At 44.3% G+C, this 15,397-nt stretch overlaps 1 protein-coding gene across 6 annotated transcripts in view; it reads right to left on the bottom strand.

The window, feature by feature from the left end:
- Window positions 1-15,397, bottom strand: part of SSBP2 (single stranded DNA binding protein 2) — a 919,192-nt gene that overhangs the window by 9,360 nt on the left and 894,435 nt on the right. For all 6 annotated transcript variants that reach the window (XM_069224652.1, XM_069224643.1, XM_069224660.1 and 3 more), the window contains one exon: window positions 13,012-13,040. In XM_069224652.1, the coding sequence (XP_069080753.1) occupies window positions 13,012-13,040 (29 nt within the window). The remainder of the gene's footprint in view (window positions 1-13,011; window positions 13,041-15,397) is intronic.

The raw sequence follows: 15,397 nt of genomic DNA on the forward strand, positions 1-15,397 counted from the left end.
GTGATCTTGGTGAACCTTTTCCATCAAAACAGTTCTACAACCGTTTCAAAATGTTTCCTAAAATCGACGTGGTGAATGACGTATGAGCTGCAAAACACTTTACAAGTTAATTTTTGTCGGCTGACATACATCACATCTCTCTTTGATTTGTTAAAGAGGGAAAATACTCTTTCCTCTCCTAGCCCCAAAAACCATACACCCCCTTTTACGACTGCTGCTTTCTATGTTTTGAATGTTTGTCCGTCTGTTGAGAACTCTTCTTCCTGAACCTCACCCCCTCTATGCTGTCCTCTTCTGTCGCCCTTTGACCTGACCAACGCATTCTGATCTCCCCCCCCCATCTCTTCTGCAGTTGCCTCACCCCTACTATCCAGATATGTTCCACAATATCTCATTGCTTTCTAGTCTTTCTAATCACTGACTGCCGCTGCATCCTCTTAGATTTGTTTCCTCTTTGGCTCTGAATCTTACCTCCCCCTCCCTCTAAGTTTGGGGTAGCAATAGTAGGTATACTACTATGACACTGAGTTTCTTTTTCCATTACCCCTCGTTTTAAAAAAAATTCAAATTAGCATTTATTTTTTTAATTAAATACTGACACCAGAGCTGTGTTTCAATACTGGTCGCATGGCACTTTTGTTTTGCTGATGAAAAGTGAGATTATTTTTTCACAACATTAATAGTACTCTAAACCGGAGAATCTCTATTTTGAAGTCATCAGACTAATAATCAGACATTAGTCTTTTTCATGAAAACGAGATAGTGTTAAGTCTAACCATAAGGATATTGACTTATTCAACCAGGAGGACATGAACATTTTCCAGTTTACTCACGACCAGGGTGTGTTTGGTTTAGGAGGAGGTGCAGTAGGTTTTTGTAAATGTTGGGAGGAAAAGCATGAGTCACTGAAATGATGACGAAAGCTGCATGAGGTTGGCACACTGGACTACAAGGTACTTAGATGAGGCAAACAGGCAAGGCACCTGGTGCCAGTGGGGAGTAAAATGAACAAGTTAATTACCATTGGTAACGCGTTATCTGGTAGAGACAGGATCTAGCCACAGATTCCTTACTTTAGAAACCTCCCATAGGCGTGAGCCTTGAGCCGGAAACGTTTTCCATAGTACGTCAGCGCATCAGTAGAGGGCGTCTCAACTCCGTATCAACGTTGTCCATAAGATGTGATGTCAGAGGAGTCCATTTAACTCCCCTGCCGACATAGGTTTCTTTTGTGACTATTTTTCACGCTCAAAATATGGAGCCACAAATAGAAACTGCCTATCAAACTGCCCAACTAAAGACATCCTTGTGTCTTAATTCTAGGTGTTGATTTCCATAATGAAATCTTCTGAGACAAAAGAAGAATTCAATTCGCAGAGCGGGGAGGATGGGAGGGCCATTAAGGGATCTGCAGCTAGATCCTATCTCTACCAGATAATGCGTTACCGAAGGTAAGTAACTTGTTCATCTGACAGACATCTAGCCACACATTCCTTACTTTAGAATCAGATACCAAAGCATAGGAAACCCAGAGGAGGGGCTGCAAACTGAGACCCTCGAAAAGTCTTTTAAGTATTGTAAAACGGGTCTAGAACAAGAGGAAAAAGACCAGACAACAGTTAGAGTAATAATTTTTTCTACGACATCCATACCTGCGAAGTAACCACAGGTAAATAAGAACCATAAAACATGGATGAAACAAGCTCATCCATGTTAGCATGCCAATTGTGGGTCAGAAGCAACCTAACCACATTGAAAGCCTTTGATTCAGATGAAAACTCATCTAGTGCTGAAGAAATACACTATGCTCTCGTAATAATACCTATGAGGAAGAACATCCTTGTTAGTAAAAGAATTGTGTAATAAAATGTTATGAAAATGTTAAAAACATGGGTAGGGCATCACCCATGATCAATGCCATTAAAATTATGTTCTTAAATCAAAACCGGCCTAGTGTAATACAAAAAGACTGGTATTCATAAGAATGTAGATGAGCCCTAACATAATTTCGTGACTAAAGACTTCTGGGAGAAACCAATGATAAGGAGTCATAAGCAATCAAAAACATGGAATAAGGAAAATCCATGTTAATACGGCCAATCGGTGTCAAAGGCTGCGAACCAAAATCATACTAGAAAGTCCTACAGGACCGAACGACCAAAGTAGCTGTCCCGACAGACCTGACTGTCCAGGCAGAAGTGTTTAGGAAACGCGTGCAGGCATAGCTGCCTGACAGATATCCAGGACAGGAACTTTGCGTGCTAACGCAGTGGAAGGAGCAGTTGCTCTGGTGGAATGATTGTGCAAGCCCTCAGGGGGTAGCTTCTTGGCCAAAGCGTAGCACATCTTGATTCAAAGAAGTACCCACCGAAAGATGGTACGTTTTTGCACCGCCTTCCCTTTCTTTGCACCCACATACCTGACAAAGAGTTGATCGTCTACCCAGAAGTCTTTATTAAGATAGAACGCCAATGCTCTTTTTAGGTACAGAGAGTGGAGTATCTCCACCTCATGGGAAGGATGTGGGGGAGTGTAAAAAGTAGGCAGGGTGATGTACTGGCCTACATGAAAAGGTGTAACCACCTTGGGAAGGAAGAAAGCCTTAGTGCGCAACACCACTTAGTCAGGGTGCACAGACAAGACTGGAGGTGTGGATGAAAGGGCCTGAAGCTCACTCACCCTGCGAGCAGAAGTGATGGCAATAAGAAAGACAGTCTTGAAGGTGAGGAGCTGTAAGTGACAATTGTGCATTGGCTAAAAGGGAGTATACATTAAATAAGTAAGGACAAGATTGAGGTCCCCCTGAGGCATGATTAATGGAGTGGGAGGAAATAAATGGGTGAAACCTTTTTAGGAATCTACTCACAATAGGAGATTTAAAGAATGAGGGCTAATCAGGTAACCTAAGAAAGGCCGAAATGGCAGATAAATACCATTTAAGAGCGCCCAAAGCAGCGCCGTGCTGGGCCAAAGAAAGAATGAACAAAAGAACCTCAGATAGAGGGGCAGAGACAGATTATTTTGGTGCACCATGCCACAAATATATGTCAACGACAGGCGTATACTATTTTGGTGGGGGGATGCCTGGCTGCCAAGATAACATCACAGACTTCGGGTGAAAGATCAAAAGTCGTCAACTGTCGCCGCTCAATCTCCACGCATGAAGGCGGAGATTGGACATGTTCGGGTGGAGAACCGTCTCCTGCTGCTGCAACAGAAGATTCCCCCCAAAGAGGCAGTCTGAGCCGAGAGGATCGATGGCCATACTCAATAGCTCTGGATACAATACTCTCCGTGCCCAGTCCGAAGCCACCAAGATGACTTGGGCCCGTCGTTCCTGATCTACTTGAGAGCCCTAGGCAAGTGGTATAGGCGGAGAGGAGGCCGGAGTTCCACTCGAGACTAAAAGCGTCCCCAAGCGAGTGTCTCCTTGGAAACTCCAGCGTGCAAAACAGCTGACATTGCGCGTTCGCTGCAGAGGAGAACAGATCTAACCAAGGCTCTCCCCACTGCCGAAAGAGACCTTGCGCAACCTCCGGATGGAGACGTGATTTGCGATCGGCTGTGCATCGACGGCTGAGCTCGTCCACTCTGGTGTTGAGAACCAGACAGATGTTGAACCACCACGGTAATGCCCTGATGTTCCAGCCATGTCCAGAGACGTAGTGCCTCCTGACAAAGGTTGTCCAGGACCCTACTCCGCCCTGTTTGTTGCAGTACCACATGGCGGTAGTATGGTCCATGAACACCTGCACTACCTTCCCTTTGAGAGCGGGAAGAAATGCTTTCAATGCAAGCCTGATCGCCCGGAGCTCAAGAAGATGGATATGGAGCCCAGAATCCGTCGGAGACCAGAGGCCTCTGATCTCTGCCTCGCCCCAACCCAGGAGCGACGCATCTGTCACTATAGATAGATCTGGTTGGAGAAGGGAGAGGAATCTGCCATGGACCCAATGTGAATGCGAAAGCCACCACTGCAGGTTTTTCGCAGTCCCCTCCAAGATCTTGACCATGTCAGATAGATTCCTCTGATGCTGCGCCTACTGGAACTTCAAATCCCACTGCAGAGCCCGCATATGCCATCTGGCATGTGTCACTAGCAGGATGCAGGAGGCCATGTGGCCCAGCAGCGTCAGAGTCAGTCTCACCGCAACTTAAGACAGAGGCTGAAAGATCGGAATAATAGCCTGAATATCTTGGACTCGCTTTTCAGGATGATGAACCCCAGCGTGTGCAGGAGGCTCTCTGTAGTCTGAAGGTAGGAGATGACTTTCTGGGAATAGTCCGCCTTCAACAGCCAGTCGTCGAGGTAGGGGAAGACTGAGAGCCCTAACCTGCACAGATGAGCTGTAACCAAAGCCACCACTTTCGTGAACAGGGGCGCTGGTAAGGACAAAGGGGAGTACAGTAAACTAATAGTAACGCGTGACCTACCACGAATCATAGGTAACGTTTGTGGGCAGGCAGGATGGGGATGTGGAAATAAATGTCCTGCAAGTCCAACTCTCCCATCCAGTCTCCTGGGTCTAAGACAGACAGAACCTGAGCAAGGGTGAGCACTTAGAATTTCTCCTTCTTGAGGAAGTAGTTGAGGTCTCGAAAGTCTATGATAGGATGTAAGCCCTTGTCCTTTTTCGGCACCAAAAAGTAGCGGGAATAACAACCACAACCTATTTCTGGCACAGGGACCTTATATATAGCTCCCTCGGCCAAGAGAGCCACGACTTCCTGACAGAGAAGTGCCAAATGATCCTCCGGGAGTTGGCTGTGTGATGGAGGCATGGCCAGAGTGGCTCCTCTCGCGTCGCATCAGCTGAGCGACGGGGCGAAGTCGAAGTGCGATGGGACCACTTCGACGATTTATTTTTCTTGCCTGTACCCAATTTGGAGTAAGACAAATGGTGGTAGGCCCGCGAACGGTCTTGAGACCTTCCTCTCGATCGAGACCAGGACCTACATGGAGTTGAGCGCTGGGTCACCATGAGCTTGAGAGAACGCTCCCTTCAAGGCCTTCGGGTGCATGGCCCAGCACTCGGAGCACGACTTCGGGTCTTGGTCGTGCTGCAGGCACCACAAACAAACCTGATGCGGATCCGCCACTGACATCATGTGGTGACAGTCTTCGCACTGCTTGAACCCGGTCTTTGGGGACATCCTTGATGAACCAAAAAACTCAAAAACTCAACAAAAGGGTCAAAATCGGTCAAAAAGAGACCAGGGTAGCTCTCTTCGGATCAGCGTGTGGAGCAGAAAGAAAAGAACTGACGTCACTGCGCTGAGGCGCGACTATGTACTACTTCCGACATCATCATGGCAAATAGGACGCCAACGACGCCCACTGAGTTGACAGACACCACCTACCGACACGCAAGGGTATTGCTCGAAGAAAAAATCTCTGGATCCAGTCGGACGCCTGGGTAAATTCCAAGGTTAGGAATCTGCAACTAGAAGTCTCTATCAGTTCGCCTACGCCTATGTTCCCCAAAGATATCTATCTATTTTTTTTTTATTTTTTTTAAACCAATCTGTAAAAGGGGCCTTGGTAGAGTAGATGAAACTAAGACCAATATATGACTCTTATAGTGAACAAAACTCATCTGCAGATGACCAAAAAAAGGTATCAATGATGAAAAACTAGAAAAATTACAAGATTCAGAAATAATAATCTGTCCGAGTTTGATGGTCCATCCTATGACAACACTACTACAAGTGCCAAATTACGACTAGCAGTCATGTACAGATGAAAATATTTGTACCTACATAAGGTATTAATAATTAACCTTATCAAATAGAACAAATAGAACTATCTTCATAGAGAAGAACTACCCCTTAAAAGGGTAAAACCCTTCCAAAAACTAGGAAGGCTTGAATGCAAGAGCATAAATGTAGAACAACTGCTAAAGAGTCCATATATTAATCAGTCTACACAAGACTAAACAGAATCTACAATGAGATATATCTCTATGAAGATGCGTTATCAACCGACATAAGTCAAGAAAATAAATAATAATGTTCATGAACATGCAGATACCAAAGAAAAGTCGACACTAAAGTGTAGAAAATATATAAACTTTGATGAGTATCTAATATGAACCCTTTTAGGACCAAAACAAGGAAAGTGTTGAAGTCCTCAAGAAGATACTTTCTGGCTTATAAAGTCTCCAATTTACCAAAATTAGAAGAGTTGATATTACCCTACCATGGTTAAAACTAAGTGAACCTTAACTTAATTGACAGCACAAAGGGGACTCAGTAAACAGATACACTAGTGTTGTAGAATCTGTATAGAAATCTGTTTGAACAGAGAATAAACAATATACTGACACTCCCAAAGAGCTGGCTATGTTTCCTTTTCCCCATAAGGGGTACTAGTAAATTAAGTAAGGTGTAAAAGTTCACAAATTAAGGACTACATCCTATTTAACTGCTCTCTAGCATACTAGGAAATAATCAAATACTTCACTTAGAATATGGTATATACCATAAAGGTAACAACTCTTAAACACAAGCTTTACTTCACAGTAAAGTAAATGATATCACCTTAATTCAGGTGTAGTAAAACGTGATAACCCTCTAGGAGGTTATTGTTGATAAACTTGAAGCAGAAGTCATTACTTTCCATCAAGTAATGATGACACAGAAAGACATGACAAGCTCCATAGGGTTTCAGTGCACTATATTACTTTAATGACAAGTTAAGGAAAATTAGCACCTGCCAAGCATGAACAAACACCAGACGTTCCAAATAGGTTATGAGATAGATACATATACACACACATATATACATATGCACATATACTGAAAAGGCCTCACTGCCCTGCTGAAGCAAGACTCTTTTGTGGAATTTCCTAAGAACAAGTAACACAATACTAACAGTACCAAAGTTATGAACTAGCCAAAGGGTAGAGGAACCAAACTATCTAGATGCTCTACCCCTACTGTATCGCAAAACGCCTTAAAGCTGAGTCAGCCTGTGCACCAAATAAATGGGCACCATCAAATGGCATGTCAATCAATGCAAATTGGACTGGCTCTGAAAACCCTGAGGTATGTAACCAGGCACGGTGACGTAGCGCAACTGAGGAAGCCATAGCTCAACCCACAGAATCAGTGATATCCATGCCGCAGTGAATGATTAATTTGGCTGCGTGCTGTCCATCCTGAATCATAGGACTAAGACTGCTCCTGATTTCTTCCAGATGCAAAGGTAACATGTTTGCTAATGAGTCCCATAAAGAATGAGAGAAATGTCCAAGAACACAAGACGTGTTCACAGAGCGTACAGCAGAACTTGTGGAGGAAAAATGTCTGCCACAGACGTCTAGACTCCTGGACTCTATCAGGTGGAACATGTGGGAAAGGCTCCATATTATCGAAAACTAAAGCGGCCTGTGCCACTAAACTTCGCTGAGTACCCTGTCTTATCAGAAAGGGTGGATCACCAGGGGTCAGTCAGTGCCTGTGGGATATAGCCCCGTCAACAAGGGCCCCTGTATCAGGCTTGGCCAAAGGTCCCAACAACATCATGTAGTACTTTGTTGTAGGGAAGGGTATCAATTAGGGGATCTGAAGCTAATTCCACTAAAGGAAGAGTCAGATCCAACACTTTTGCAACCCTTTTTAGCATGTCTACAAAGGAGGACCTTGCCTCCGTAGCAAGTCGTGGAGGTGAAAGTAGGCCTGAGGCTGGAGAAGAATCCAAGGGACTAGCCATAGCTAGATCAGTTAATCAGCTGTCCTCTCTAGGAGGTTTCGCCTCCTTTACCACCTCTCCACCATATCCCTCAGTAGGACCAATATGCGGGGATTCTTCTCTAGGAAGATCAGGGATAACAGGCATGAGTGGCACCATTCCTGACGTCGACTGGCATCAAGGTGATTACTCGATGTCAATTTCGACTTCAGACGGAGAGAGGGATTCGAATTTGATCAGAGCCGCCAGCAAAGCTGCCGGGGTTGGCTGATCGGATTCTGGTGCAGAAGGTGGAAACCCCGAACGACTGTGCACCGGCACCATAACTGCTTCATCAAGTAAGGCTGAAGTCCTAACTGAAGCCGAGGCGAACCAGACGGCGTGGATACAGTCAAGGTACTTCACACCTCCTTGGGACCACAGGTACTCCAGAGGGAGGTGAATGACCAAAGATTGCGTGAAGGAAAGCATAATATTCACACATCTGGTACAGTCACCCCTTCTCCTGGAAAGGAAGGGAGACACAGGGCAGGCTGTGACCTCATCTCCTTGACTGAGGAATGATGTATGCGGTAAATTTGGCAAACTCCATGACTTCGATGCTTGCAGGACAGTCATCCACGAGAACAACTCATCGAACGGCCCCATGAACGGACATCAGACCAAGGAGACCTTATTTGACGGGAGGACCGGGATGACTCCGACATCCATGCCGCTAGGGGCTTCATCCAACACTCTCGCAGAGTTTTCGGCTGAAGTTGATGACAGGAATCGCACTCTTCGGTGTCATATAGTGCTCATCCAGGCACCACATGCATACATCTGTCGTCCACAGGACCCACAGGGTTTAAACCCCAAAGACATAGAAAGCACACTGTTCCAGTATGACGAAAACATCAAAGTAGGATGAAAAGCGGCCTGAAGAACCATCACCGGATCTACGTTGCAAGTGCAGAAAAGACGGAACTAACGTCAGTGAGGGAGTTATATGGATATGTTGATGTCACCTCCGTGGTCGACGTTGATACAGAGTTGCGCAATGCCCTCTACCGACACACTGAAGTACCATGGAAAATGTTTCCGGATCCAGGCTTGCATCTGGGGGAGGATTCTAAAGTAATGAATCTGCAGCTAGATGTCTGTATCACATAATAAAGAATATTTGGGAGTCCAATTGAGGAAGGCAAAGAAATCTCAATGGGCTTTCTGGAGCAGAAAATGAGAGGAGGGTGGGGGAGGGTCATCCACTGGCTGACCCCAGTGAGGCTGTCACGGTAAGGCTCATGTTGATATCTGCAAAATGGTGATGGCAGCTGTTGGACCTGACAGCCTTAGGGTGGTCTTCCCCCTAATTTGTTCACTGCTTTGCCTCACTTTTGCTGATCTGTTTTCATTAGCCTTAGGACTTTGGGCACTTTAGTACTGGTTCTGGGCACTGCTAACCAGTGCTAAAGTGCATGTGTTCACTCCCCTAAAATATGGCAACATTGGTGTATCCACAACTGGTATATTTAATTTACTTATAAGCCTCTAGTAAACTGCACTATATGTGCGCCGGGCCCGTAAAATGCTACGAGTGGGCCTGCACCACAGACTGTGTCACCCACTTAAGTAGCTCTTTCAAAACATACCTCAGGGCTGCCACTGCAGAGACTATGTGCAGTTTAACTGCCACATTGAATTGGCAACCCCTTGACAAGCCTTAAACTCCCCATTTATTACACATAAGACACATGTAAGGTAGGCCTAGGTAGCCCATAGGGCAGGGTGTGGTGTAAGTAAAAGACAGGACATATGTTTACATATTCTTGTATGGAAAAACTCCCAAATTTGTTTTTCGCTACTGCAAGGCCTACCTTTCTCATAGGATAACACTGGGCTTGCTTATTACACTTATTAAGTGTAATTCCTGATTGAGAAGGGGTAGGACTATTGTGTTTCGTACCTATGTACTTGTAATAAGGAATCATCTTAACGGTAATGTTGGTTTTATGATTGCAACTTTAAAAATGCCACTTTTAGGAAGTTGGTATTTTCTGCTTTTAAGCCCAGTTTCCTGCGGCCTTCCTCCAATACACATCTTGGTTGGGTGACAACTGGGCTGTGTGCATTCCCTCTAGACAGTCACACACAAAGGGAGCTGAGGAGTGACATTTACATCCTGATGGCCCATCGCCAGGCTGATGGGCCTTCTTGGGCTAGGTGGGAGGGGGAAGCTGACACCTGCACGTGAATAGGGCTGTGCCGGTCTCCTCACAAAGAGCTGCATACCCCTCACAAAGAGCTGCATACCCCTCTGTAGTGTGTCTGGAGCGAGAGCAGGAAAGGAAGGACCTGTGTTCACTTCAATGGCCCTCTCTGAAGTCACACCCACTGGGTAAAAGAACTGGACTTCTAATCCTACAAAAGTACACTTCTGGACCTAACAATACTCTGCCAGGAAGAAGGATTGTCGAGCTGCTGAAAGGACTGACTCTGGACTGACTCTGGACTCCTGCTTTGCTCTGTCTGCCCTGCTGCGCTCCTTTCATGGGCCTGAGAAGGACTGGACCTGTATCTCTTCTTCCCCACAACCAAGTGACTCCAAGGGCTTGCTGGTTTACCTTCTCTTTTGAAAGTCTCAGGGACATCAGAGACTTCATCCACCTCTGCTACAGCTTTGGACTCTGCCAACTGCGAGTCCTTCCCTGCCAAGCGGTGCCAATCCAGCCCTGGGTCCTTGGAAATTGGTTCTGCAGCTGTCTTCTGAGAAAATCCACACATCACCGTAACCTCCCCTCGATGCTGATGCATCGCCGCTGAGGACTTCACATCGTTGATTGCACGGCTCAGGATCGACAAATTACCATCAGCCCCGTAGCATCAACTTTGCAATGCCAGCTGCACAGCTCGACGACAGCACATCGCCTTCATAGTAAAGGGTTCAATGCTGCATCGCTGCTTGGAGATCATCAACTGAGAGGCTCCACGACGACATCCCCAGACTGCGCAGATCAGAACCGAGGCATCGTCTTTGCATTGTCTCCTTTGCTCTTCGCAGTGGATCTTCGAAGGCGATGCAACCCCCCCCCCGACCCACACTTCATCATGGTCGACCTGAATTTTGGATTTGTCCACGTCTAGCGCGACCAGATAGGCCTGGTTGGTGCTTTAAGCTTTTAATCATTGCAATTGCAGGTATTCTTTTAAACATTCATTACATGACTTCTACTTTTTGGATTTTTTTTTCGTTTTAGTCATGTTTTGTTCATTAAATTAAGATCTATATTTCTAACCTTGTGGATTCTTGTTGTGTGGTGTTTTCACTGTTTTACTGGTGTAGTGTTGCACAAATACTTTACATATTGCCTCTTAAGTTAAGCATGACTGCCCGGAGCAAAGCTACCAGAGGGCGAGCACAGGTTAATTTAGGGTGTGTATGTGACAACCTCGTCTAGGATCGTGGTCCCTACTTGGTCAGGGTGCATACCTCTGCCAAACAAAGAGACCCAAATTCTAATAGCAGCCAAATCATGAAGGGCCTGAGAACCAAACCCTAAAAATGCCTATGGGAAGGGGATGAGCAGATACTAAACCAAAACAGGCAAGGAAAAAAAAGAACATTTAAAAAGGTAGACGATGAACCATGTGAACGCTAAACTGACAAAGTACTAATGTGGCAGGGAGAGAGGGAGGTCACTTGTCGATTGCCATTAAGAAATCCAGATGAATAAGAACAGACAGCATTTGGTTAGTGTGGCAATGAAGTTACAGTCCTGAGACTTGGATCGGAATCCCTCTACAACAGGCTACAGGGATTAAAAGGTTGTAGGTGGAGAGGTAGAAGGCAAATTTACTGAAAACTAGCACATGTAAGAATTTTGAAGGGAAGGAGGAGGACATTGGTTTTTTTGTTGACATTTTAGGTAAAATGTGACACAAATTCCAGAGACAGCCGATTAGGAGAAGAGCAGGAAGAGGGGACTGATGTATACTGGAAAGTTGGCAAGGAGTTTGATGAATTCAAGGCACACAAAGCACAATTTCTCTGACTGGAAGGTGGCTTAAGATCTCAGTTAGGGAAGTAAGGGAGGCTGGATGAGTGCAATAACAGGACAAATTAGGGCAGGGTTGCAAGAGGATGTCTAGATTTTTCCTAAGTGTCATAATACTGGAGTAAGAAGTCAGAAGCAAAATCACTTACAGCAAAGAAGGAATGGGTGTCTTCAGGGAACCAGTAGAAGGGATTGTTGGACCTGGTAACTTTTTAAGCGTGATCAAGAGAGAAGGTAACATTTTTGTTCAAAGTGAATTCATTCCGACCAATGACAATTGTGGGCAGAGATTTACCTCTGTCTACATGTATGGATGTGCATTACTGTTTAAAATATATAACCGGCACAGTGATAAAAAATGGATAGGTGTAACTGAAGCTACTGGCAAGTGTTCAGGTTGTGCCTAAAGAGCAACTGAAGCAGAGGTACACATCATTTACTCAGCCAAGTAAAAGTAAGGAAATCAGGCATGCATGAATAAGCACATGGTTAATGACAGGATCTGCAAGCTGCAGGAGGTATAATGTTAGACGAGGGTATGGCTGGGGGGAATGAAGATACTTAATGTGGGTAGTTGGAGATGAGATTAATGTCAGGTGGCTTGACGAGAGAGTGGGTTAGGTGGAAGCGTGTGCTGAAGAGGGCCTGGTCAAGATTAAAGGGGGGAAAATAATTCAAGTTTGTTATGCTGGTGACAACCTCTCTAACTAAACCTAAGAGTTAAGGGAAATGCAAAAGGATATAGGAGTGTGCTGGTTCAGATATTTTAATGATTATAAACACTGAAGTTATTTGCTATAATGTTAGCTCTATCGTTTATATGTTTGTGTGCACACATTTTCACACTTGAGGATTATTGTTATATACAGTGAAAGTCTCAAATTACCAACCAGTAACCTACATATTCATCTTGTTTCAAATCTTTATTTCACTTTAAATTAGGTGGGGTAGAACACCGATGAAGACAATCCCCTAGAGTTTGTCCAAGCTGACTTTTTGAAATTCTTAAAAAATAGGTGGATCCATCCATAATTAGCAAAAGTAAAAACCTAAGCAAAATGTATGTGATCCATAGTCAAATTGTGCAAATGCCAATCACATAAAACATGAGTCACTTCTTTGAATGTGTTATAAAATGTGCCTTTTATACTTTTACAAGTACCAAAGTTATAATCTAGACCTTTAAAAAAAAAAAAAAAAAACCTTAAGATAAATTTAAGAATACTCTTCCATACAGGTGAAATGTAAAAGGGGCTTATAATCTTAACAGCCTCCAGTACCCACCTTTGAAATACTGTCCAGATCACCTGAGCCTAAAAGAACAAAAAAACAAACAAACATTAGGCACGACATTAAGATTGCACATACAAAATGAGCAAGGTTGACACTACTGGCATTTTTTACTTGAATTTCATTAAATGATAACAGTAATATGGTGTTATCTAAGACGACGAATGACCTGCCCTCAACATACTCTAGGAGAGTGCAGGCAGCAAAGGTAGTACAGTACATGCGCAACAATACAACAGTAGGGCTGAGAGTTAAGGCAGCTATCACACCAGTGTTGTGGGGTGTAATTTATAACAGGTGCCTCGGACACTACTGGCATTTTTATAAAACATGGATGGTAACTGATCATGTGCTAGGCAAGAGGCAGCCCCAAAAATGCTTGCAAGAATATGGGGTCCGTGGAAGTGAGTGGATGATGAGGGCTGCAGGGGGAGTACATCCGGGGAGATATACTGTTGGTACTAGCGAGAGAATGATGGATTAACAATGTTGGTAGCTGGGCGGGATGAGGGATTACCTCAGCAGACAAGGCAATGAAGCTGTAATATGGGAAAATATGATCCAAATATGAACTCTGTATATCTTGGGTATGATAACTTTCCGAGTATGCTGTCGGCTAGGAAGGGTGTAACTGTTTCAAGTTGTGTTTCACTTGTAAAATCAATAAAACAAAGTGTATCAATGTAGGACAGAATTCAAATCACTAAAATGACTATCACATACAAAATAATTGTGCCTTTGGATTGATCGCCTTACTTGTAAGACCGAAAATGTTATCTTATATTGACAAATACATTAAATCAATTGTATGGGGGCTTGAGACAACCCAGACTAAAATCACACAATCTTCATGTATACACATCAGGAACACTGCATTTGTCTTACATACGCACTTATAACCGGGGACACGCACTGTTTAAATCCGTATACATGCTACTCCAGAATGAACACCTACCACTCTGTGTCCGATTGGAATCATCCTCTTTCAAGGACACCCATGATTTGACCCCTGGTATATAAACAAGCTGTATCACACAGGAAATCCAACCCTGTAATACTTTCCCACTCAATATGTGGGAGGAACATCATTTAAAAAACAAATGATGCACTATTTACATGGCAGATTTGCAGGAACGACCGTGGAACTTGTTGGATTACTTTTTTTGTACTACAATCCGACATGGGGACATGCAGAGTTGTGGTTCCTAAAATTTATAATATCATCGACCACTTCTTTTCTGTTCAAACACAAGCAGCAGATAGTATTGCCAAACACTACAAAAAGATTAGCAGGAGAATGACTGAATAGAATTAATGGAAAATAATGCCAGAAACCGATTGGAGCAAAACTGAAGTTCTTATACTTCGTAGCTGGTTTTAGACCACTCACCGCTTACACTGATCACATTTACTCCTGCGCTCTAACTACTGGCATTGTAAAGTCCTCAGATGCCATCTGTACCATGTTTTGCAGCAATGCCCACGCCTACCTAATTACTGGACCACCGTTTGGGTGAGTGTCTTGTCTTCCCTGATACAAGTATCAGCACACCTGGGTCCACTACTTTAAATGGGACGGAAATCACAGGTACTAAGAACGATCACTTTTCAGTTTCCACCAGTGCTTAATTTGTGATTATTGTTTCTGGTGCAGGGCACCAGCACTTATTTTTGAGGGCCGGGGTTTATTCTTCTGCCTCAAACATTTGCTGTGAGCAAAAGAATATATGGGAAAGACGGAGGAAGAAAAAAACTAAAAAGCATCACAACGGGAGAAAGCAGAAAGCTGCCAGAGTGAGCTGAAGGGACAGTGAGTGGCTGTATATGGATTGAAGAGGCCCGAGATGGCTTCAGGATTACGCTGCCTCAGTATTCCATGTTCGCACATTTAATTGCAGCAGCCATGTGTTTAAGAGAAGGACTTTGGGCACCGGCACGTTTTTATTTACAAATTAAGCACTGGTTTCCACCCTTTGTGTACCGGAACCTCTCCTTCGTCAAGGAGAGTACCTTTACTCAGAGGTACACTATGGCAGAATCAGTGGCATGACTTCGTAAGCATGCCACTCTACAGCTCTAGAGCGGTGTTGCTCTAACCCAAGTGGCTGATAAATCTTCAGCAGCTCTTTGCTTTATCATAGCTGCCCGTGACAGGCTGCATTGCACAGTGAGATTCACAGTGCGGGGTCCAATGACCCTTGCCACTTAACGGCTGACTGCCTGTCCCATGCAAAAGGGGACATTAAATTCAAGTTGTGTAAAGTTATTATAATTATTTTTTTTAGCAGATCTGATTGGTTTCCAGCTACAGTAGAGATTAGAAGGCAAGAGGGAGAGTGAAAAAGCACGCAAGTTCTGTGTGGACACAATTTTACAAGGG

The sequence above is a fragment of the Pleurodeles waltl genome, chromosome 1_1, assembly GCF_031143425.1.
Source record: "Pleurodeles waltl isolate 20211129_DDA chromosome 1_1, aPleWal1.hap1.20221129, whole genome shotgun sequence".
Taxonomy (NCBI): domain Eukaryota; kingdom Metazoa; phylum Chordata; class Amphibia; order Caudata; family Salamandridae; genus Pleurodeles; species Pleurodeles waltl.